Below are 26773 nucleotides of genomic sequence, written 5' to 3'. Positions count from 1 at the left end.
AAAAAGTGGACTTTTCAGAAAGATTAAAGGTATACAGTAGCACACATACATGAGCAGACAAAGGAGAAGAAGTCATTAGGTCATGTTATGGCTACCAAAACAAACATGGTTATAATAACAAGGGAAGATCAGCAGACTGGGGAGGCAGGCAGACAGTCAGGCAGACAGAGATGAAGGTATTAAAAGTCAACTGATGTCTTTCTGCTGTGCTCCGCAGTGAGCTATGAGTGAAAGATGATAGGAGAGAGAGACAAGATAGATTGGTAGGGGAGAGAGACAGAGAGGGGGAGAGTGTGACAAGCAGGGGATGATAAGCTATGGGTAAACAGTTCACGGCAGATTTCCTCTTACAGGTGATGAATGACAACAACTGCTCACCCCCTCACTCTCTTTCTCCCTCCGTCTCTCTTTTTGATAGCGACCTCCTCTCCTCCCTCCTCTCCTCTGTTCATTACAGCGCTCCTCTCTGAGCAAACACTGTTAGAAAACAGATATGGCAAGCGAGAGACAGAAAGACAGAAATATGGGGAGGAGAATTGGTTAGAAAGAGGGATGATGATGGTGGAGGAAATAAAGAGTGGAGGGAGTTGGAGGGCTAATGTATGGACAAGGAGGAGGGAGGGAAGAAGAGATAAACGAGGAGAGTAGTTATTCAGACCATGAGCTGATGAACTGAGATGGTGGTAAATGGAAGCACCTGTTGAATTTAGTATTAGCACTCTGTTCGAAATACAGAATTTAGAGAAGCAGGTTAGCAATAGAATATCCTAATTTTTTTCCATTTATTTGATTAAGGGAATTTCTCATTATTCCGTTTTTGTGTGTTGAAATAAATGAACTCATAGTCTGCTGAGTCACATTTGTTCATACCAGCTTCTCAACCAGAAATAGAGGTAAACAAGACTGAGAGTCTATAGCCACGCTAGCGGCTCGGTGAGGCTGTACTTGGACACAGCATGATAGCACAATTCACCTGTTAACATGCTGATGTTTAGTATAGGTGTGTAAGTGATGTATAGGTAATGTTGACCATGTTCACCATCTTAGTTTAGCGTGTTAGCATGCTAACAGTTGCAAATTATCGCCAAACACAAAGTACAACTGATGCTGATGGGAGTTTTGAATGAATGAATGAATGTCTGTACACATTTTTATGGCAATCAATCCAGTAGTTGTAGATATTTCAGTCTGGACCCAAAGCAGTGGGCCGACTGACTGACAACACTGCTACATTCTATTTTTGTAATTTTCACTCTTTAAATGAACTGCTCTGCGGCCAAAACATGGACATTAGTGCAATATTCATTGACAGCTCATTCGTTAAACAGTGTGGTCATATCAAGAAAAGAAGCAGATGTAGCAAAAGAAGTCAAGTGAATAATGAAATGAAAGCAGAGCAGGGAAATGACAGAGAGGGATGTGATGGGGAAAGAAAAACAAATAGATAGGCTCTAAACCTTCATTCTCTACCTTACCATGTTTGGCTTCATTACTTATTATCATTTCCCTGGCAGCCATTGTATGTGTACCAAAGGAGATTACTATGATCCAACAGGAAGTATCTTTCATTTATCCTTCCCGGCTTGTTGGCCAGAATGTATAAATCCAGCAGCAGTCAGGATGGCGGCTTTGTATTTATCCAGTTTAATGCACATCACTGGCGGCTGTCACTGACTTTCTGCCTATCCTTGTGACAACTTAGATTGGATCCATCATTTTGACAGCAAATTTAAATGGCAATAGTCTTACGTTGTAGCTTACAGTGCACTCAGGATTCATCTAAAACTCAGTTCAGGGGCACAGTTTCTTTGGTAACAACACTACAGAGGGTTGATGATTTGGTAACAGTGAGCCACAGAGGGTTTGTGATGTTCGCGCAGAGCACTTGTAGGTTATGTAAGTTTCAATTTTCTCCTAGGAACGGCATTGCCAATGTTTTTGCTGTTGTTGTGTTTTTGTACATTTTGTATGCTCAAGCTGTTCCATTTACCAGCTAATGGAGGGTCAGAAATGACTTGATATTCTAATAATCTCTTCTGTGTTTAATTTGATCAGCCTTATTTTTAAAAATACACTTTGCAAGTACACTCAGCATAACAAAACAACAAAAGCAGAATAATAATAATTTGATGCTCTCTTTTCTCATGTATATTGTATACTCAGGCATTTTGATTGCTGCTTGTAATTGTTTCTTGTTTGTGTGTGCTTATACTGTATATGTTTAATCTTGTGCACAGGTCGCTCTTGAAAAAGACATTTGGATCTTAAGGAGACTACCTGTTTAAATAAAGGATTTAATATTGAAAAAATATGCAATATAATATTGGTAATAATGAAGACAGTAATAGCTAAATGTTTCTCTCTCTTTTCTCAGGTCATATTTGAAGCAGAGGTTTCGGACAGCAAAGCCGGCTTCATCGCCATTGACGACATTCAGGTGCTCAGCTACCCGTGCGGTGAGTCATTAGCATGCCGGCAATTAGTCCTAGTTCGCTGAATAGACACTGATAGCTTTGGCCACTAATTAGACTGTACCTGGGATGGTTTCTGTTGCAGTTGAATGGGTAGATAAGTGGGAAGGTGACACAGAAGAGGAGGGACGCAGCGAGAGGAGAAAGACAAGTCGTAGAGAAAAATGAGAGAAATAAAAAAAGGAGAGAGAGATACAGAGAGGGAGAAACGGAGGGAAGGAGGGGATAGAAGAGAGTGAAGCGGGAAATGAGACAGTATTAGGGCAATCATAGAGAGAGAAGATTCTGACCACTCAGCACTTTCTCTCTCTCTCTCTAACCCCCACACACACACACACACACACACACACAGCAGTGAACAGTAGCAGTCTTGTCTCACACTGACAGGAAAGAGATGAGGACTGCGATCCATTTGAAATTCTCGCTACATCTCAAGTCTTCTTCTCTCCTTCGCTTGAGTGTTTCCTTACTTCTAGAGGCCAAAAGAAAAAGAAAAAAAACAAGAGTTGTGACGACAAACTGTTTCTGTTAACAGAAGGATCCGTTAATCTCAGGCCATCGGCAGGTTCCTGGAGGGTCCCTATGCTGGAAAGAAAGCAATTACAACTCCTTTTTGGTCATCTGTCTAGTAGCAGCACCGAAGTCTTTGAGGACAATTTTGCTTTGTAATAGATTCTATTGATTATAAGTCATAAAAATAAACTGTCTTGCGCCGTCCTCTAGTACAGTGTGAGGTCTTGGCATCCCTGTCAGAAGATAGCGATATGTCCCTGAAAGAAATTCCTGCCCATTCATTTTGTCAATAAAGTGACCTGGAATCTGAGAAAATATAAAAAGAAGACCCTTTAAGAAGTCTTTTAAAGGCAGAGGAGCAGGACTCCTGATGGGAAGGAGCAAGTATTTGAAAAGGAATTAGTACTTAGTCTCCACAGTGGAAGCATTCATTCTCACAGCTGCATTTCTGGACACACAGGTTTGTGTGTGTGTGCGCGTGTTTGCATGAATGCATGTGTGCAAGCTAGTGTGTGTGTGTGCGTGTGTGTTTTCATTCACCATAGTCGCTGCTATCTATGATTGCAATCACCTCCCCAGAATAAAAATGTCATAGCTGAACTGCATCTTCAGGGTCTAAAAGGCTTATTTTACATCTTAGCATGGTCGTTAAGAATTGGGAGCTATGTGAATTATATATATACGGGATGTGACATTGATGTTACCTCCCAGTGGCAATGCAGCACCGTGCTTTGGTTTCATCTGACTCCAGTAAAATCTCATTGCAGTAATAATGAACATAGTCCTTGGGGTTAAATGTCTTGAAATGTATACAGTGCATTTTTGACCACCCGACCTGTTTGTATCCATAACTCCCTCTGGCTCTGTCACCTCATTTCCACTTTGAACAGACGGATAAAATGAAACCAAAAACATTTTAAAATACAAACACATATAACCTTGCTGTAAACTCAATCTAATTTTCCTCATTTGTTTGCTGTAGATAAATCCCCTCATTTCCTGCGTCTTGGGGACGTGGAGGTGAATGCCGGACAAAACGCCACATTTCAGTGTATCGCTACAGGACGAGACACGTCGAACAATAAACTCTGGCTACAGGTACAGCTATACACACGCAATGTACACACACTTAAATGCAAACCATGTTTTAGGCTACTGCCATGGGATGAACAAGAAACAAGCTAGCTAGCTACACATATATACAGTGTAAGTGCAATGTGTGTTGAAAGGGGCTGTTCAGTCATAGTACAAGACAACGCGTTTTCTTACTCGTCTCTTGTGGTAACTAGCCTCGAAGAGAGTTTTGGTTTTAAATGTCCAGGTTTTCAGATATCAGTTTTTGAGATTTCGGCTTCCTCGCAAATAAAATGTAGGTGAATGGAATTAAAAAATGACATTTGCAAAATAGTGTATCATCGGTTACTAGATAATCCACAAAATATACTGTGAACCCTTTTCCTTGGAACTACTTTCAACCAAAAAACAGTCTTCATGGCAACAATTGACAGTTGGTTTTATAACTGTATCTATGTATTAATGTTTTTATATGGATGAGGGAGAAATCAGAAAGATAAATATCTCAAAAACTTTTTTGTCATTTGGGTGAACCAACACTTTAACATTAGACTATTCTTCTTTTCAAGGCCAGCTATTTAATCTTGGAACATTTTTACATTCTAATGTTGATTGATGTGCACTGTCCAAACAAATAAATACATACAAATACACAAATATATATAGATTTGCATGGCCCCAATATAATGGTGTAAAAATAGACAAACACAAAGAGATGAAACATTGTACTCAATGTGCCACCCTCAGGACTGGTACAATAATAAAGTGTCATCCACACACACACACACACACACACACAGAAGGACTCCAGGCCATACATCCTAGCAGCTAACATGATTAAGAGTTTAATAGCTGCTGATTTCATTATGGCTCTATTGTAGTCATGACCTTCAAACCTGCTGTCAGTGAGGCAGAGGGGGGTTGTGAGTGTCTGTGTGTGTGTGTGTGTGTGTGTGTGTGTGTGTGTGTGTGTGTGTGTGGTCCAGTGCTGCCTTGTGACCTTGAGCAAGGCAGTTAACCCTCTGCAGCACCTGATCTGTCTGTGCGTTTGTCTGTGATTCAGAGGAGAAATGGTGAAGATATTCCCGTGGCTCTGACCAAAAACATCAACCACAGACGGTTCGCCGCCTCCTTCCACCTCAAAGAAGTCACCAATCAGGATCAAGATCTGTACCGCTGCGTCACCCAGTCAGAGCGTGGCTCCGGGGTGTCTAACTTTGCGGGTCTTATCGTCAGAGGTGAGGATTTAAAAAATAAAATAAAAAGTTATTTGGTTGTTTTGTCAACTCTGTAATACTTGTGTTTTCTTCTGTTTTCTCCTCTGATTTAATATTTGATATCTCATCTTTTTGGAGATTTATTTCTGCTTTAGTAGATAGCTTTTAGTGGAAAGTAAACTGTTTGTTAGGGCCCTGCCCTCTCTTCGTTACTGTTGCTAGGCCTGCCAAGCTTTCTGTTCTTGCACTGCATTTAATGTAGTTTACAATGATAACAGTTGCAGTCAACATTATTAGTGATTTATAAAACTATGGGCCCTTGATGTCATACCAAGTATTACTCTCATACCACTTCAGCATTTTGAGAAATCCAAAGCTTGACAGACCCATTGCCAAGTTACTGTTGTTAAGCTAATATTGAACAATCATTGTTATAACGCTGATTTGAGTCTTTCCATGAGCCTTTCGTTGACCAAAGTTATTTTCTTATAGATTTTGTGTTATGTACTTTTTATTGTTAAAATAACTTTTGGAATGTCAACTGTCTTTCCAATCAAATGCACATTCACTGTGTCAGACTGATAAAATGTAAGTCACTAACACAATATCAACTAATGAGGAGAGTTTGTGTGTGAGCGTATGCAGATGTGTGTATGCCAGCCTTGTGTTTGTATGTGTGTGGGTGTGTGTGCAACTGCTCTGTGTGTGTGTGTGTGTGTGTGTGTGTGTGTGTGTGTGTGTGTGTGTGTGTGTGGATGCTCACGTGGGTGTGAGCCAGCAGCATTAGTGTCTATGTGCACATGTGTATGCTGTGAATGTGTGTGTGAAGAGAAACAGTGTGTGCTCCAGCTGTCATGTGCAGCTGACATGTGGTTAATAAGGTGTCACCAATGTGTGTTTGAGACGGGATGCTTTATTCATTCACATCCAATAGCTTACATATTCAATTCATCTCCCAGAGAGAGAGAGAGAGAGAGAGAGAGAGAGAGAGAGAGAGAGAGAGAGAGAGAGGAGGAGGAGGAGGGCAGAGAGAGGGTAAAGGCGAAGGAGATTCAGTAAGAATGATAAGGGAGTGACAGAAAGGAGAGGGGGGGGGGGGGGGGGGCAGAGGAGGGTGAGCTCAGAGAGAGGTGGAGATGGTGAAGAAAAGTTAAATGTAAATAGTCTGCTCATTATCCCAAGAATATCCATATCAAATCAGGAATATGTCTGAATATGTAAACAGCTGAGCAGAGTCATGTTTATTATTCTGCATAAGAGATGGCAGAGGAGAAAGAAATGAGAAATCAAAGTAGAAGCGGGCACCATGAATATGAATATTAGCTGGTGTGGCTCAGATAATGGAGCTCTTACATTGACCAGTTTAGGGGTTCAACTCTCTGTGTCACGCGAGGAAGACACCAACACTGCCAGGGTTAGGGTTACAATCCCCACTGGGAATGAATAGATTTGGTAGTAGTTTTTTCTTTGGTCAAGAAAATATGGTGGTTTTGGAGACATATTTTTTCCACTGATTTAGTGCGAATACATAAGAGGCTAATGTTTATTTATCATGAACATCTTTTTCTGAATATGAGGAGAGGCAGAGAGGAGAGAGATGTGGAATCTGCACAGCAGGAGACATGTGTCTAAACATGAATAGGACCAATCTCCATATATGAAAATAGATTCAGGTTCAAGAAGACACATCGGGCGCTCTGCGTTTCATAGCCAGGCATCGGCTTGAAAACCAGCCACGTTCACAATCTGTGAAAAGATGCTTTTGGAGCTCTGAGGGATATTGGTGATTATGAATATTGATCCCGAGTCTGGTTGTTAGAAAGATATCACAATAAAAGAATGAGGATTGCATGTATGAATGTGGAAGGAGAGGAGCCTCATGTTTATTTATTAGAAATATCAGATGGGAGATGAGAGCAAGAGAGAAATCAAAGGAACAGGGAATATGTTTATTTCACTTCTTGGAGATTTGAGGTTCCTGTAGGACATTGACGGCCATGAATATGGACAGAATTAAGCTGCATTATTAATATTTTTACTCTGAATATTTTACTTTTTAAATTGAAGAGCGAGGGGGAGAGATGAGGGATAATTACTAGAGGAATCATGTATCTGGGAGGAATCTGATAAAGAGGAAAATGGAAGAAAGAATCACAGGGAAGTGCCAAAATATGACTTGTATATATATTTAAAATGTTTGGCAGTTGGACAGTAACCTAGGTTTTATTTTCAAAGCCTGAAAAGTGGTCCCCTGGGTGATATGAGATTGCCTTGGTGCAGGTACAGACAGGCCTATTGATATTTACAACATGTAGATGACAGAGTTGTGCCATTATCGACTCCCTCTGTGTGTGCTGGAGCTGTCAAGATCAGAGAAAAGAAGCACATTTTGTAAGGACAGACGGGCATCATGGGAGCATGAGAGGTGGGACATGGCATTCCCAGATAATTCCTGTACCTACACGTTTTTCTCTCTTCCTTCAGCAGAAATATGACAATGGACAGATCTCGTCATAATTAATTAAACTGTTGATTTATTCGTTTAGTCTACTAAATGGTAGAAAAAGGCTCAGAGCACAACAAGATATTCACTTCATAGAAAGTTAAGAAAATCAGTATACATTAACATGTGAGAGGCTGGAACCAGTGATTATTTGGTATTTGTGATTGATGGATTATCAAAATAGTTGTCGCTTATTTTTCTGTCAATTCATTTACCTTTCAGCTCTAGTATTCAACTTACTAACATAAAAGGGAAAAAGGCTGCCATCCCTCACATTTTAGTTTGGCATTTAAATGTTTCCCTGATGAATGACTTGATTATCTGTTTATTGATTATTTAAGTTATTCATCATTTCCAAAGGGCTGGGTATCATTTTCAACACTAATGCCAATATGATACCCATGTTTCTGTACCGATACTAAAACGTGTGTGATGTCAGTGACTTTTTCTGGTATCTTATTTTGAAAAGTATAAACAAAAAAATTGTCTAAAGACAAGCAGCCATACAAGAACTTTGCATAAATAAAACCGTCTTTGATTCAAACGAGGAACTATTTGATCAAACAGTAAGTAAACAAGATTACGATAAGGACAAGACGTTCAATGCCAGCCGTCCCAAGTTTCACTGTAGATGAACAGTATATAATCAGTGTGTGTGTGCGTGTTTTTGTGTGTGTGTGTGTGTGTGTGTGTGTGTGTGTGTGTGTGTGTGTGTGTGTGTGTGTGAGACAAAGAGGAATGAGAGAGTTTGAGTGTGTATTTGAGTGTGTCACTAGTGGTTTGGTCAGAGCCAAGCTCTAATAAAGCCTTGCCCTCTGGTTCCTACAGTGACAGAGCGCATCATCATGCCAGCTCGTATCACACACACACACACACACACACACACACACTCGCACACACACTCGCACACACACACCATGCCAGCATGCATTACACACAACCCATGGCCTAAAAAGCTCCTGCAATATTATTGTCACACACATGCACACAAACACACACACGTATTAGACTTAGGAGGACTTTAACTGTCTTAAACCTGTAATGGTGCACTTTTAAAATGTCCCTTTCTCCTTTTTAACTTATCACAGACACACACACACACACACAAACACACACACACACGCACACACACACACATACATACACGCTCACTCTAAGTAATAGTGACAGGTGAAGCTTCAGGCATTATGGAACTATAGAAAACCTACTACCACTGTTGGCTGTCGATACGACTGAAACACACACACACACTTACACAGTCATACACACACACTCCTCTCTTGTTCTGGAGGTCAGATGTCCTCCAGTGAGCTCCATGGTGATGTCAGCAGCAGTTTGTGAGAGCTAAACTTTATTGACAAGGTTGCTGACAATGGACAACAAAGAAGAACATGCCTAGTGGGCGCCAGTCACCAACAAAATATCCATCTATCCTCTTTCTCTCTGTTTGTCTTTCTTTCTTTCTGTTGGTCTTGTCTGTCTCTGTCTGGATGTTTGTTCAATACGCCATAAATCTTAAATCCAAAAATCTACCAAACCCTCTACCAGGAGCTTTTTAAAAAAAAAATCTAATATCAGTAAAGAAAGTGAGTGACAGTGAAAACAAATGAATCACACAAGATGATGGGTGAGGTCAGAAACAACACACACACATTTGAAGTTTTCCCAATGTTGATTTGTTTTGTTATTATCATTTACATTTGACCCAAAAAATGAGAAATGATGAGAGGGTTCACACATGTGATTAATAATAAAAAAGATGGTGACAACAAACCCATCGCAAAACAACACCATTGATGATTTGTTATATTTTTTTTTTAGGTCAACAGTACAAATGACAAGTGAAGAAAATCAAAAGCATGAACCCGTTCCAGCTCTAGTTTTCTCTGGAGTCACATAACGACCCACTTACATTCCTTACTGTTTCATTTCTATGTCTATTATTTATCTTTTAGATAGTCAATAGGTTTTAAAGTAACACACAAACAGGTATTCAAGTTAACACACAGGCTGTGAGCAGACGGACCTACTGTTTTGTAAGCCTGAATAATTTTATCTTTGTGATTTTTTTGCTTCATTTCTTTATTTGTTTGTTTGTTAATCATGAAGTTGTTTACTTTGTGTATTTGATGGCGTTGCGAGCTGACATGTTGTTGACGTTGTTGGTTTTCTGAAGTCGCTTCAACATTCATTATCTGGATTCAACTCTGTCTGCATGTGTTTGTTTGTGTGTGTGTGTGTGTGTGTGTGTGTGTGTGTGTGTGTGTGTGTGTGTGTGTCTGCGTTAGCACACACGCATGTGCTGTCAAACTACAGTGTTTCATCTGTTGCTAAAAAGACACTTCCCAGCCTGCACCTCTCTGACAGCCGCATTCAACACACACACACACACACACACACACACACACACACACAGAAATGCAAACACACACAAAGAGAAAAAGAGGTGACAGCAATGCAAAATATAACTATTAAAGGAACAACATGCACAGCAACACACATGCACACACACATATTATTTAGATAATACTTAGGTTGATATGAATTTTCTCGCTATCTTCATACTGATAGATATTGCCTGGTGGTGTGTTTGAGTGTGTGTCTGAGGGAGATAAAATCTGTATGATTTGCTGTGTGTGTGTGTGTCGGGGGGGGGGGGGGGGGGTTGTGATTAATTCATGTGTTGATCTGTGTGTGTATGTGTCAAGTAGATAAATCTTTGATGCAGTGTGTTTTAAGGTTGTGTGTGTGTGTGTGTGTGTGTGTTGTGCTTTCGGCTTGTCAATCACAGATGCTTGACAGTTAGCTCCGATCTGACTGACTGCCCCTGAACTATCACGCATCCATCACATTTACGTACAAGTACACACACACAGTAGAGAGCATCATGGGACGTGGTGCACGGATGAATTTCAAGACATATGTCGAATGAAAACTACAGCATATGCAATGAGATTCTTCTTAAAATAAAAATGTCATTGCTCATGTAATCGTTTGTAAAGCTTGGCCTACACATATACAGAATTTTAATGTCACTTTTTATGAAATACAGTCATATCCAAGTAGGTAAAGTTGATTATCTATACCTATCAAAAATGAGGAGGTGAAGAGCAGCAGACCAATCAGAGGTCAAGAGAGGTAAAATTGTTGTAGAACTGACTTTGGGGTACATACACCAAATGGCACTGTGAGCAATCGTGAACAGAACCCCTCATCCTACCAGCAAAATGTGCAGAAAAAATGTCCAAATCTAGATGTATACCTATTTATATCGCAGTCAACAAGCAATTGCACACCAAAGCCTCTTTTAGACATGCACCCCTTCACAGAAATCTGATGCCAATTTAACATTTAGATCTCGTGTCTGAATAAGCGCCTGCCTCGCTTGTACGTCAAATTGAAATTAGATTTACGTAAAGGCTGCAGGAAGTAAAGAAAGAAAATAAAACCAGTTTAATAAACCACAAAACAAAAACAATGTAAAGAGCCAACTTTAAGTAATTGAGGAGATCCTTCACATGTCAGATCATTCTAAAAACAAATCTGAGCGTGGCCGGGGGCAAAAGAGGTTAACATAGCATCTTGTCATTCTCTGCTTGTGCACTGATGGACTTTATAAAAATAGGCAGAAGAAGTTACTATGTAATAACATGAAATGATGAAACTGATGAGAAAATGTATTAGAGAGTTCATTTTGACAAAGAAATAAGTTTTAAAATTGATGACTCATGCAGTCTGTAACCGAAAAACACTCCTCTTCCTATCATTACTTTTTAAACTCAACTAAAGTTCTTCAGAGGTACCACCAAGCAGCTGCAAAAGGTGTGTTTGCACTAATATTAAGTTCATTATAACTACGACAGCAGAGCAAAGGAGTGTCAATGCATGAAACAACATGGCGACTAGATGGTAGATGAAAGTGAAACTGCATATGAAGCTTGTTATGTGAAGCGTCTTTGAGTATGTGGAAAAGCACTCTATAAATAAAATGTATTCAATTATTATTTGTTGGAAAGTAAGAACAGGAATATAGGATTGAAACAAAACTTCAGTTACTGAGATATAGTATACACATATACTGAGAAATCGCGCTTACTCTCCACTGCATGACCACAGCATGTTTAGCCAATTAGTTCACCATGACATTCACACAGCTTGGGTGTCATAATATTGCAGGTCAGTGCAGTTGCCACTTGTTGGGATGTCCCTGATAATCTGAGCCATTAGTATAGTTGTCATTGTTTACTGGCAATTTGTTTAAAATATTCATTTGAGCTCCCAAATATGTCATGTCAGCTGTTACGCTAATGAGGCTTTGTATCACAATGTGCCACCACCCTCTTCTGTTCTGCTGGGACCTTGTTTTAGTGTGTTTCCTTCATCTTGTGATGCAATTTGAAACCTTCTTTTATGGTCTTACTAATTGTTTTCTCTCCTCAGAGCCTCCACACCCCATCGCCCCACCCCAGCTGCTTGGCGTTGGCCCTACATATCTGCTGATTCAGCTGAATGCTAACTCCATTTTTGGGGATGGACCTATTATACTGAAAGAGGTATGTACAGTATGAGACATCATATGGTTTTTAAGCAATAACTTGTATGTGACAACATTGTTGGTTCATGGTTCAACATTTTGGGAAACACTTGAGACTATACAGTAAATATAAAGTACTGTAGCCAGTTAGCTCAGCTTGGCACAAAGACAGGAAACAGAGGTGGAAACAGCTAGCCTGGCTCTGCCCACCGTAACCAGATCTGCCTAACAGCACCTCTAAAACGTTCATATCTCGTTTGTTTCATCTGCACAAAAACCGAAGTGTAAAAATTGAACTATTTCTAACTAAATGTCGAAATCTTCCCCCTAAGATAAATGAATAATTTTATTTCCCACCAGATGAATAGTATCTGAAAGCTAATAATATTTTTAATTCATAATTTGACATTTACATTGATACTGAGCATAATTTCTGATTAATACTGAATATTCAATTAACATAATATGTAATATGATATTTTTTCCTTTAGGTTGAGTACCGTATGACATCAGGCAGCTGGACGGAGACTCACGCTGTGAACTCTCCCAACTACAAGTTATGGCATCTTGACCCTGACACAGAGTACGAGATCAGAGTGTTACTAACCAGACCAGGAGAGGGAGGGACAGGCAAACCTGGACCACCTCTCATTACCCGGACCAAATGTGCAGGTAGGACATAAACACATTCATACTGTATTATGGCTAAACTGATCCTTTTACTGTAAAGAAAACAGAAAGAGAAAACACTGTTTATATTTAGACTGTTTCCTTTATATTTAGACTGTTCCCTCACACCTTTTACTAAAATGAATTCCATGAAGGTGGATTATAAACATGCCACATGTCCACCTAAAATAAGATAGATTGTATTCTAGGTAGGTAACTTGACTTTAGTCCGGTCGGCTTGTGCACACAGCTTTTTATGCCTGTGTGATTGTCTATCGATCTGTCCATCTATCGTTGTTCTTTTTGTCTTGGTATCTATTTTTTAGTTGGTGGAGTGATATTTGTACTATGAGCATGCAGGGAGAGGAGAGAGGGGTGTAGCGAGGGGGTTAGCATTGGAAAAGAGAGCCTGAGTCAGTCCGTGGTTACTCAGTGATCTGAGAGAAAGAGTGATTAAAATACTGGAGGCTCTCTCCACCTTTCTCACTTTTTATCCTGCGTTTTCTTCTCTCACCTCGTTCCTGCTTTCTCTCCAACCTCCAACTCCTCCTTCAATATATCTCTCTTTCTACTTCGTTCTTTGTCGCTGCCTTTGCCCCCTTTCTCCCTGCCTCTCTCTCCCCATCTCTTTCTCTCTCTCTCTGGATCAATAGACGGAGGGCAGAAACACTGTCTGACATTTGTAGAAATAAACGACTGAAATATAAACACAGCTAGCCTGAGGGAGAGAGAGAGAGAGTTGATATGAGAGAGAAAGAGACAGAAAGAAAAGCAGTGAGCTTGAATGAGAATAAAGGAGCGATGGAGAGATGATGAAAAACAATAAGGCTGGGAAAGAAAGAGAGGAGAGAATGGAAGCAGGGGGGAGAGAGCACGAGAGGCGAGAGAATGATGAAACTGGAGAATGAAAATGAAAGAGAGATGAAAACTCATAACCACGGGGCCTGACTGATGTTTTGCAACCTGTGTGTGTGTGTGAATGAATCTGTATGTGTGTGTGTGTGTTTATTGACAGAGAGGAAGTCATAGACTTGTTCAGGCGACTCATGTATTGAACAGTTTCCTGTTTGACAGGAAGAGGAAATTAATCTTCTCCTCCTCACTCACGCAGGAACACATTTCAGTTACAACAATAACTCATTGTGATTCACATAATGTGTTGATATCAGACCAAATCAGGGAAATGTGATTAGGAATTTAGAAAATTACATCAAATCATTCTGTATATCTGAATAATTACTGACTAGAAAGTAGTCAGTGTATCAAGTGTAAGAGTGATGTTCATGGGGGAAAAAATCTTTCATGATCTTCAGAGGGATTTCTACTCGAATGCATTTTAGACACTAGCACTGCAGCAAATGTCCTAATGAACAAGTTATTTAGCTTTATGTTCAGTTTTAAAAATGTGTTTGGAAAAGAAATGCTGCTAATATGGTGGAACTATTCCACTGAATTTCCATTGAAACAGGTGTTCATTTCTTGAGACAATGCAGTAAAAGAAAGATCTCCCCACGTGTACTAAGATAGTTCTAGAGAATAATCTAACTCTGCTCTCTGTCCTGTTTAACATGCTTTAAAGGAATAGTTCAACATTTTGGGAAATACGCTTATTTGCTTTCTAGCCGAGAGTTCGATGAGAAGATCAAAAACCACGATTATGATTCTGACTATTTCTTGGCTGGCTCAAGGATGTATTACGGAGAACTGGATACGGCGTTCAAAGATGGCGCCCCATTCATTCCTAAGAAAGTTGCTCACTTGCCAAAAAGCTTCCTCAGTTAGACTAAAACATAGACTAATGCGTAAATTAATACATAAAATCCAAATGCTAAATACAATACTACATGAATTGGACACAATTCCTTATATTATAAATGAATTGAATATACATAGACTTCATTAGGTAGTGTGACTACTACATTCACGCACACCCTAATTCATACACATTCAATAGCACACACACACACACACACACACACACACAGATAGACAGACACACACTTTTGGAGATGAACTTGTGTGTGTTTGTTGAGAGAAGAGAGACAGACACACACGCGGTACAAATGTTATTTAAATGATAATGATTTCTTTGCTTTTTCTGTTTGTTTAGGTTTGTCTGATCCCACCACCTGTAGTTTACTGAATATTTAGTTCAACGCAAAATAATGAAAAAATGCGCACACACGCACGCAGGGAAATGTATTCACAAACGCCAGGCATAAACCCAAGCATGTCACCACACAAAACACTGTTTAATTAAAAACCAATAAAAGTTAATAAGATACAGAGCAGAAATCACACACACTGCAAAGCAATTGATATGATAACAGGAAGGATTTCTTCTGCACCTTTTTAGTTCTTTTCTATCTCTAGTTCTTTCTCATGTTCCCTCTATTTCTCCTTCTCTCCCACTCTTCTTGGTTTTTATTCTGTGGTGATTTATTGCTCTTGTCTGAAGGGTGAAAAATAATCAACTTGAAGTGAAGAGTTAGTGTAGAGTGTGTGTGTGTTGTTTGCACATGTGTGTGTGACAGAAGAAGGTGATGAAGTAGCTTTTAATCCAAATCCTGAATTTTCAGCCGAAAACCTCTTGGTCATGGCAGGTTAGGCACGCACACACACACACACACGCACGCACGCACACACACACACACACACACACACACTAAGAGGCATGAACACACAGAAGAGAGACACACTAAGAGGTATCGAGATGGAGAGAAATGTACAGACACACACACACACACACACAGTTCAGAGAGTAACAGTATTTCTCATGTGTTGCACAAACTCAGCATCACTTGGATTAATGGAAGAAAGGAATCACAAAACACACATTTCCAGACACACAATCACAGATGTTGGAATCACACACAATGTATCACATGTACTTCTTTATATATGTGAAAATGCACACACACAGACACACACACACACACACAGACACACACACACACACACACACACACACACACACACAGTCAGCAGTATGATGCTTTAAGGGTCAGGCCCTTTAAATAGCAGCCAAGAGATTTACAGACACAGTACTGTCAGTACTGTCCAACGTGTGTGTGTTTGTGTGTGTGCATGTGGTATTTTATGGCACATCTTGATGGTTTCACTAAGGTTCACTCATTTGCAAGGGTCAGTTTTGCATGGATAATTATCTGCCTTTAATAGGCACATACAGATTTGTAGATTTGGGGAAGTAACACTTTAAACTGTCTACAAAAAAAGTGTGCGTGGGAGCTGAAAAGATGTAGTTCAAAGACAAAACGCTTCTCAGAAGGAAAAACAGTTAATTAATACAAATTTACCACAGTATTTTACCATTTTGAATTAAAAAATAGGGGGGCAGAGAGTTGTGGCCAGCAATTAAACTGAGCTGCTAATGCTCTAAGCGAGGCAATTTTGTTTATATAGCAGTAACTCTGTGTCCTTTACATTCAAATGCATACAGTAACAAGAAATATTCACAGACTAATACGTTAGATAAAATATAAGAAAGTGAACCGGAATCGCCATAATATTTAGAGGTGCACTCTTAAACCAGATTTATATTTGACACAAAGGGTTAATGGGAGTCTTGTCGTAGATACCTTTGGTGTAGGTTTTGATTTATAGATCAGTGTTTGGTTTCATTCATTGATAGCTCCACTGCAAACACTGAACGGATGTATCACACATGATCAGGCTGCATCGTGCTTTAATCATATTCCTCACAGTAACCTTACCAATCTTTTGTATGACTAAATGTTTTTGAATGTTGTTACTTTGTTCATTTATTTTCCTGAGCTTGTTGATATCTGACAAATCCCACCACTTTACCGACATCTATGCCATTTTTTTATACTCATAATTAGCCTCTGCATAGGCAAATCAGAATCAAATTCCACCTAGCTTGCAAGTGCAAATTGAATGAATGTTGCAGTGCAAATTTGCACCTTTCATGTGCTTCAATCTGGCCCAGAGAGAGACGGAGACATGCAGAGAGAAAATGAGGGTTAGAGACGGAATGAATAACCGGAGTTTCATTTGTCTTATGACAGTGGAAGGATTACCAGGAACTAATTGGACAGATTAACTGGGATTTAGCTGCATCTCCTGTCAACCTTTTCTGTTTCCCCCCCTCCTATCCTCTCCCCTTTCCTTACCTCTTTTCTTCTCAGCTTTTCTTTAAGCTTCTTTCTCCTGCTCTATGCTCTTTTTACTGTATATTTCTTGGCTCTTCCTAATGCTTCATGTTGGGGGACAGAGTTTTTTTTTTTGCCCTCTGTGTAGTTCTATTTCATTTAGTTTCATTTCCTTTCCTTTTGTTTTCCGTTCCTTTAATTCCAACCTCTGGATTCTGCTGATATGAAGCTTGCCGTCCTTGGTGTTATTGTTGGTGTTTATTGGTATTGTTGTTGTTTTCAAAGCTCTATCTGTGGAGAACAAAGCCTTTTAGTTCCAACATGAATCCAGCCGTTTGTCTGTCTACCGGAGGAGGGGAAAGGGACAAGGCAGCCTCTGTGGTTTACCGTTGGACCTGGTCCCGCTTGACTCTGGCCGAGTTCCAAACTAGTTATCGTCTCTCCCCGTTCCTCTCGGCCTCTCTCTTTCCCTCTCTCATCTTTCTCTCCCATTTCTCTCTCTGCTCCCTTTATCAGTCCCTCACTCCCTCCAGCCCCTGTTTCATTTTTCCACGCACTCCTTTGCGTTTGCACTCTTCTTTACTCATTTTCTATGCTACTCTGTTTGCCCTCCTGTCTGTCTTCTTTCTTTCCTCTATGTGTCCATGTTCTCTCATTGTCTCCCCTCCTACCTTGCTCTCTTCCCTCTTTCAATACCTACAGTCAATAGGCAGAGATAAGCAGCAATGCATTACGGGTCAGGAGGGGAATAGGGTTTTGAAACGCAGGTTAGAAGTGTGTGTGCGTGTGTTTGTGTGTGTGACAGGCAGCTAGTCATATATTTTGTTTTAATTCCATGTTGAAGACCGTCTCACTGTGAAGCAGTGTTAGCATCAAGAGACCCTGAAATCAATACAATTTATTACACTGCTCTAACTGTGTGTGTGTGTGTGTGTGTGTGTGTGTGTGTGTGTGTGTGTGTGTGTGTGTGTGCGCCCTAATAGCCAGGTTTATGGTGAGGATCACAAGTATTGATTTAAAACTGGGAGACAGACAGAGAGGAAGAGACCAAGACAAGTGAGGAAGAGACAGAAATAGAGGGAGAGACAGGCAGAGAAAGCAATAGGTCTCCCTCTCGCTCTATTTAAATGTCAACCATCCAATAACAGGTTGAAGCAAAAATGAAATGCTCTGACCCCTCAGCTATTAACACACACACACACACAATTGAGCAATAATATTTGCTCAGCAGACAATTACCTGCCTGTGTGTCTTCACAACCTTCCTTCCTGTCTTTTTTCTTTCTTTCTCGTTTTCTCTCATACACCTGTATGTATGTCTGTTTATTAGTGAGCTATTTACATCTAAATGCCTTAACAACAAACCTCAACGTGTGTGTGAGTGTGTATGAGAATTGTGTTTGCCCTTGACAATGCATTCTTATTATGAGAAGTTTTATTGAGACGAGCACACACACACACACACACACACACCTATACATGCTCTGCCCAGATTTAATCTTGATTCTGCCACAACCTGAAGCGTGCGCATGTGTGTGTGTGTGTGTGTGTGTGTGTGTGTGTGTGTGTGTGTATTTGGGTAATAACCAAGTGTTAGAGTGGCCGTGCCTGTGAGTTCCTGTGCATGTGAGTGACAGGCAGATAATGGGTTGTCAGAAGAAGCGACAAGTTTGTGTCCTTGTGTTGTCTCCTCTGAGAGAGGAAGACCCAGAGAAAAACAGAGAGCGAGACAAGGAGGGGTTGGGGAGAGGCTTGCGTCTCTATTTAAGGTGAGCTGTTTTTATTAAAAAAAATCCTGGAAGGACATAAGGAAGCAGGTGGGTTACAGCGAGACAGAGATAGAGAGAGAAGGGACATCAACAGGTGATAGAATGACTCACTGCGAACGAGGACAGTTTATGACAAGGAACAATAAACAAAACTTTTAATTAAATTTGTTCTGGTTGCCCAGCCATAGATTCTTTTTCACTTTACTCTGGGGATGTCCAGAGCCAAACTGCAAGATCAATATCAGAGTTAATCAACGCATATTTGGTGTTAGCTGTACTGAGCCTGATCAAACAGATTTCTTTTTTTGCCATGATAACCTATTGCGCACTTAGTCAAAAATATCAAATCATCTAGTGTTAACTGAAAAAAAGCTCTTTACTAAACCTTTCTTCAGCTTGGCTTATGTTGTCTTCACTACAGTGGTGTAATTCAACTTAAAAGTACTGTACACATTTGAGGTACTCTTACTTACAATTTAACTTTATACTTGTACTCAGAGGGAAATACTTCACATTTTACTTCACTACAATTATCTGACAACTATAGAGTCACTAGTTATACTGTTGCAGACAAGATTTTACGCATATAAATTATGACCAGCTTATGAAATAGGAAGCAGTGGTACAGAATAAACTACCTGACTATATGAAATAGTTCAAATTAGCTTCACCTCAACCAACTACACCATCACAGTAAAATGCAATTTATACATTCATCCATTAGGATTAATAATCTGGTAATATTATATATGATATTATAACACTCCCATGGGCCATTTTGCTTTTGATACTTTAAGTACTTTAATTTTTGCATGTAATGGAGTATTTTGGATCAAAAATATGTACTGGTATCAGACATATGTAGAAGAAAACACAAGCCGCTCAACCTCACCAATCTCCGTTCGGTCTCCATTCAGTATCTCTGAAAAGACAGAAAACTACACTTTTGCAGCCCCAAAATGTAGTTCCATCACGCTTTAACCCTTGTAGATCAAGAGGTAACTGCTGTGTGAGTGGTAGATAGAGTGGTATTTAAACAATAACAGCCTTGATTGAGTGGTATCTGCTCTTGTTAGAGAGGTAGTTTTCTTACCCAGAGAAGTAACTCTTTTACAACAATTTGTAGCTGCTAAAGAGTATCGCTTTCCTACAGAAAACGGCAGTTCCTCCAGGTAGATGGGGAGTAGCTCTTCTATGTGAGGTGGTCTTACTGTTGAATGTCTGGGGAAGCACAAGTTGGTAAACATTCATGAGAATGTAGTACCTGAAATACAGTGGACTGATATGAGCAGGCAGGAAGCAGATGAGGAAAGGTTTGGTTTTGTATTTGTGGTCTTGCCTGAGAATGTGTGAGTCTGTCTGTGTGTCTGTGTGGAGGTGGGTGGGGTCTGGGGGGGTTATTGATCCAGTTAAATGAGCCAGTTAAGGTAATTAAAGCCCTGGGCAGGCAGGAGCGAAGGTAGATTATATTGACAATAGCTGTTCTGAATACACATAAAAGATGGAAACCAATTGCATTTGAGAAATGGTTGAATGGCAGTGAGGAGCAGAGATAGATGTTCGTAAAACCCTCGTTTCATCTTAGGGAAAATGTTGACTCAGCACTCTTGCTTTAGAGTACATTTGCCTCTAACACATATAGTGCACCAACATTTTTCACATTACTGTAAGTCATCAAAGAATGGTGATTATTTTTTCATTTTGATGGCATATTTATGATCATAACGTTACAGTCTAACACGTCAGAAATATATTCCTCACCATTTTGGTTTTTCCCTATGTTCTCCTGTGTTTCTCTGTAGAACCTATGCGGACTCCGAAGAGGCTAAAGATTGCTGAGACCAGGTCTCGTCTGATAGCGGTGGACTGGGAATCGTTGGGTTACAACATCACTCGCTGTCACACCTTTAACGTCACCATCTGCTACCATTATATGACTGCCAACAACCGCAGCAAAGCCGACTGCTTGGACATGGACCCCAAAGGTAATACTCAGTTTTACTATTAATACAGACTTTGTTGCCATTACTTATACTGCTTTTTACTGTTATACATTGCATACTGTGTAAGTAGGATAAGAGGATACTTGTCATTATTGAGTAGGCCAGTGGGAGACTACCTAATGTCTACAGTGTTAGCATGTGAATAAATTTTTTCTGGGATGTTGATCCTCAGTGGGATTAGCAGTAGTATGAAATAGTACTCAGGAAGAGTAGTCGTTAATTACAGCCCTAAACGCATTAAAAAAAAGTTATACATTATTGTTTTACAATAGAGATATGTTTTTTTTTTCTTCTTAGCACCACGCCACCTGGTGGGAAACCTGCCACCCTACACCAACGTCAGTCTGAAGATGATTCTGACCAATCCAGAGGGACGGAAAGAGAGTGACGAGACCATCATACAAACTGATGAAGATGGTGCGTCACACAAAGCACACTCTAGTTTTATAAATAAAGGTTTAAGTAAAAAATAAATGCTTCTAATGCTGTGATGCTTATGTGCAGACCCACTGTAGGGAAGGGAACAAAGACCAATTTAAAAAGCGCTAAAAAGATCATGACTAGCACTAAGATGCTGAAAATAAACAAGGCATGTCACATACTAACTAGTGGTGTTAAACAAATAAAAGTCTTATTAAGTAAGAGTAGAAAGTATTACTTCAACATGGTTCAGGAAAGTCACTGCTGTTTTTACTAGGAACTCCTTCATTTGGAGGGCAGACTTTTACTGTTAATTTTATTAGCATTGTATAATTTTGTCTGTTTGTGTGTGTGTGTTAACAGTTCCAGGCGCAGTTCCCAGTCAGTCACTAAGAGCCACTCCATTTGAAGACAGAATCCTTCTTTACTGGAAGGAACCGGCTGAACCCAATGGAGTCATCATACAATATGAGGTACTATTAGCAGAAGCAGTAGGAATAATAACTGTTGTAGGAGCCAAACTATCACTATGCTCAATGGGGAAGTTTTATAAACCAGGATTCTGTCCCTTTGCCCCTCCTCAGATCAGCTACAGTGGTGTGCGTTCATTTGACCCTTCAGTACCTCTCCAGCGGCCAGGACTCACAGTGTCTCTGCCCTCGAATGCCACCCATCACCTATTTTCCCAGCTCCACCCAGGTGTCACGTACCAGCTCTCTATACGGGCATCCACCTCCAAAGGGTTCGGTCCTGCAACCACGCTGAACGTGACTACTAATATTTCAGGTAAGTTTTAATGTTTTATTGTCACATTGTTTTCAGTATCACATTTAGATAGTTATCAAGGTGATACATGGATGCTAAGACAGACTCATGCTCTTTCTTCAGCCCCGACAATAGATGAGTACGATGGGTCAGAGGCCTTCCTGAATGAAACTGCAACAACCATCACTGTCCTGCTCAAACCTGCCCAGGCCAAGGGAGCACCTATAAGGTACTGTATGCATGCATACATACATATACAGTACACAGTACATACCCAAACCAGGGTTTTGTCACATCAGCCTGTATTCAGACATTACTTTCAGCTGGTAATTGGTGTGTATTAATCAATAACATATTTGCATTGTCTTCTTGTCTACAGTGCATACCAGATTGTAGTTGAGGAAGTGAATCCTCAGCGGACTCGTCGTCAAGCTTCCTCTGACTGTTACGAGGTGATTATTAATCTATTCTACCTACATTTAACAAGCCATGCCTTGACAACCTATCTAATACACATGCTTTGTTTGCTAACATACATTATGAAGAGTTTCATTCCAAAAAATTAATTTTACAGTAGATATCCACTATTTAGCTCCATAGACCATTCAACCTTCTAATGCTAAGCCACATTTATAGACATTATTATTAATGACATTATTATTTTCAATGTAAATATATCCTCTTTCCCAGGTCCCAGTGTCCTACCACAGTGCATCTAGCGGTGGATCTCCATATTATTATGCTGCCCAGTTGTCCCCCAGCAACCTGCCCGAGCCTCTCCCCTTCACTGTGGGAGACAACAAGACATATCAGGTAAGCCTTTTTATCTGAGAAACGTATTCTTTAAGCAAAAACGTCAAGTGAAAAGATAAATCATACAGTACGTCCACCAAGCCTGCAAAATCCAAATGTTAAGATGTGTTAATTTTACTCTAAATCTCTTAAATCTGGCACATTTGTCATGTGTTATATGCATGTGACAGAATTTCGTCATTTAAGCAAGTGCAGTAATTCAGAGAAAATGGCAAAAATGTACATAAATACCCCTTTGATGATCTTGGCCTGTATTTCTATTAGATTAAATGGAAATCTATTAAAGGAATAGTTCAGCATTTTGTGAAATGTTTTCTGTGTTTCAGATTTTGTGCATGTTAAACAAAAGAGATATAACAGGTTAATTTGTGAGCTTTAGTGGTGCTGGTAGTCTGATTTTACCATTGGACTATAGTCTGTTTTGTAAGTTAGCCAGCTGCTGGCTGTATATTCATATATAGCGTACAGACATGAGAGTGGTATCTATGTAGAACTTTTCCTTTAATAACATTTGAGATATCCTGCTAACTAACAAACAAAGAAACAAACTAACTGGTCAGAGAACATATCCTCCTAAGCTGAGGTAACAAGTAAAATCAGTAGCTGACAATCTATGTACATTTAGCCTAATTTGAAGTTGATGATCCCTTCCTTTTAATCCCCAGGGTTTCTGGAATCCTCCACTGGCTCCAAGAAAGAACTACAACATCTACCTTCAAGCTGTTAGCAGCACAGAGAGGGTAAATACATATTTATTCATGTAAAGACACAGTAAACACACAGTGAACGTAGAGCTCTCACCTGCTAGCTGCTATGAGTAAATATACTGTTTGTATACATTCAAAGAGACACACTACGTACACTTTAACTACATCACAGCTTCTACCTGCAAGCAGTTATGACTTCTGAGAGTGTGGGAGTCTCAACAAAACTTAAAGCACATGTAATACACACTACAAACTACAAAATGTCTGCAGGCAACTCAATATGCCCCACTTGTTTTTCCTCATACTGTAAATATACATGTACAGTATTTACTATACAAAGTCACATTGCTATAGTGTGCTGTGTGTGTGTGGACTCAGGTATTTGTCTTATTTTGTCTTTTTAATTTAGGAAACTAAGACACAGTGTCTGAGGCTGGCTACTAAAGGTAAGAGCACACTGTCACTGTTGATACAACTTTCTGTCAAAGATGACCCTAGATCAGTGTTAACTGAACAATCAGATGGAACTCAGCTGGTAAAAAATGTAATTCTTTGGATATCAATAATTCTGCGTATCGTCGACTGTGCTTATCTTCTGTTGTTGAGTTGCATACCGTCCCTTAATGATCTTAATCTGGTATTCATTATGTGTTTTTCCTGCTCATCAAGTTTGTTTTGACTGATGTTACTGATTGTTTTGATACAAGTCGGTCTGGTCAGACCCTTACTCCAATGTGAGGGCGAGTGAAATAGAGAAGATTGTGTTTTTGTATTATGAGTATTAGTGGGGATAATATAATGTTTTGCATGTTAGAGAGAGACAACGTTCATGTCATGTGTGTGTGTGCATATTTCGCCCCTGTATGTGCACACAGTGTATGTCATGTCTTTACGAGCAGCCATATGTTGATAGATTATCAGACTGGTTTTAAATGGTGTGGAGTTAATCCCCAGCAACCACACACACACCACCACAAATACGCACACACACACATACACACAGAAACACACTCAAGTGGACACACACTGTGTTCAGGAACGTGGCTGATGGATCAGAGTTTAGCTGTGTGGAGTAAGATCAAGGATAAACAGAAAAATACATTACCATGTTTTCGATGAAACTGACATTCCTGGTGGCTGGTAGTGACGAGCGTTGAGCTTCAAAGAACAGTGAGGGCATTAATGTGTTTATTTGGCAAGTACCTAGAAGGACAACAGATAATATATGCCCACTTTTGCACTAAAACTGTAAGTGTACTCTGGTTATTTTCAGCCGTGGCTCTATTTTCTTTGTTCTTTAAGGTATGTTAGAGGTGGAGCGCATCGGTAATGTTAATGTTAGTGTGAGATAAAAGCTTATAGAATGATTGATATATTTACAAAACATCACAACATCACAGTACTTGAATGTTGTACTTGTACTTACTAAAAAACACAGTTATAATCACTTTCTGCACTCAACTCATGGTCCTTCTTTGACCTTCTGTAGCCGAAGGATCATAAAAGTAGACGGTAAAAGTGACATGATTTTCAGCACAATCAGCCACAATGATTGTAGAATGAATCATTATGGCTGATTGAGTTGTGTATTTTTATAACGACCCATCAAGGCACAGACACAATAAATCTGTATCAGAATCAGGTTTAGGATACAAGGAATTTGCCCTGGTATTTTGGTGCATAACAATACATGTAGAAAGAGAAAATATAAAAGCAAGTACAGCAGAAGTCAAGAAACATAATTAAAAATATGTACAATAAATCTGTTTTTAAAACGAAAGAGCTGTACAGTTTGTGCTGTAATGTGCAAAATATCGACCGAGGAATGTACAAAGGTTCCCAGTTTGTAGTATAAAGTATTACAGAGATAATAATCCAAAAGTTGTAATATAAAGCATTTAGGCAAATGTGGAGGCTTTACGTGAATGAAACAGCCATCCACACAAATACTGTGGTATTTGCTATGTACTTGTCCCTATAAAATAAAATAATACATATATTCGAATAAAATAAGGGCCAAGTTGTAGAGAACTGAAATTGTTCTCTTGAGGTCACAGAGTTCAATGCGGCCAGGACATGTAAGCCAGTAGGCTCATAGGAAATTGATCCCATGGGAAAGATCAAAGGTGTGGTTCAAACCCTCCAGTGCCTGTAAGGTGTCATGTTTCCACTTTAGAAAAAGAGAAAATGTGGGAAGTTGTTTCCAGTGTCATCATATTTCAAGAATTGCTGGTTCTTTTAGTTACTCTAAAAGGTGGTTAGTTCGCCACAGGCTGCTAGAGAGAGATGACGCTCTGTCTTTCTAGCCTGAGGAGATCTGAGTGAAGCTGAAAGACTGATTTTAGTTTTTTTTTTTAATAAGGCAGAAAGACACACTAATGGACAGAGGTCAGAGAACCGTCCCTTCCCCTCTCTCTCTCTCTCCGTCCCTCTGCATGTGTGTGCGCGCTCAACCATGCATCCGGGAGGGAGGATTAAGTGATGGTGGTCCTATTAGGTCATCTGGGGTATTGTGTATTGTCATTGCTGCCTCGGGTGTTTTGTGCGTGTGTGTGTGTGTGTGCGTGTGTGTGTTTTTGTGGCTGTGTGGGTAAGTTGTGAGTGTTAGTGTACTGACCTGGATAATTTTTACAGACATTAAGAGCTACTCCTGACATTATGAGGTCAGACTCAGAATCTTTAAAATTGTTTTTCTTTTTTGTTATGTCTGGTTTTGATGCCCTTTGCCCATTGATTCCTGGTCTGACAGTGATTGAAAAAGTGACAAAGCAGGTGAAACGAGTCAGTGTGGTGTCAATGTGTGCCATTAACCAAAACAATCATGAGGAAATAAAATGATTTGGAGTCATAGAATGACTATTGTTTAACATAAAACATAAACAGATTTGACCTATAAATACATTATAATAATCTTTTTGATTTTTGTGACCAAATTATATGTTGAGCAGAAGTTTAATGAGTCAAAGATAAACTTGTCACTGCTCTCTGGTGGACAAATAATATAATGGAGACACTTTTTTTTGGCATTTCTGTACAACAATTACTTTTTACGTATCGTTACACACATAAACCAATATTTCTGCAATAATCTAATATTGGCTGATATATTGGTCTAGCACTATAAGTAGCGTTAGGACACATATTCAGCAGCTACCCAGTGGGCTCATCAGTGGCATTTATGGT

The 26773-nt window shown here is 39.7% G+C and overlaps 1 protein-coding gene across 1 annotated transcript in view; it reads left to right on the top strand.

The window, feature by feature from the left end:
- ptprk (protein tyrosine phosphatase receptor type K) overlaps positions 1–26773 on the top strand; it is a 100962-nt gene that overhangs the window by 50486 nt on the left and 23703 nt on the right. Inside the window, exons 6-20 of the mRNA XM_070925662.1 lie at positions 2375–2456; positions 3967–4082; positions 5122–5296; positions 12219–12331; positions 12804–12984; positions 20685–20867; positions 21183–21302; positions 21669–21778; positions 21890–22091; positions 22194–22299; positions 22450–22522; positions 22761–22883; positions 23549–23623; positions 24000–24036; positions 25305–25307. Of these exons, the coding sequence (XP_070781763.1) occupies positions 2375–2456; positions 3967–4082; positions 5122–5296; positions 12219–12331; positions 12804–12984; positions 20685–20867; positions 21183–21302; positions 21669–21778; positions 21890–22091; positions 22194–22299; positions 22450–22522; positions 22761–22883; positions 23549–23623; positions 24000–24036; positions 25305–25307 (1699 nt within the window). The remainder of the gene's footprint in view (positions 1–2374; positions 2457–3966; positions 4083–5121; positions 5297–12218; positions 12332–12803; positions 12985–20684; positions 20868–21182; positions 21303–21668; positions 21779–21889; positions 22092–22193; positions 22300–22449; positions 22523–22760; positions 22884–23548; positions 23624–23999; positions 24037–25304; positions 25308–26773) is intronic.

Source organism: Enoplosus armatus, chromosome 19, assembly GCF_043641665.1.
Source record: "Enoplosus armatus isolate fEnoArm2 chromosome 19, fEnoArm2.hap1, whole genome shotgun sequence".
Lineage (NCBI taxonomy): Eukaryota > Metazoa > Chordata > Actinopteri > Centrarchiformes > Enoplosidae > Enoplosus > Enoplosus armatus.
This window is presented reverse-complemented; position numbering and strand designations above follow the sequence as displayed.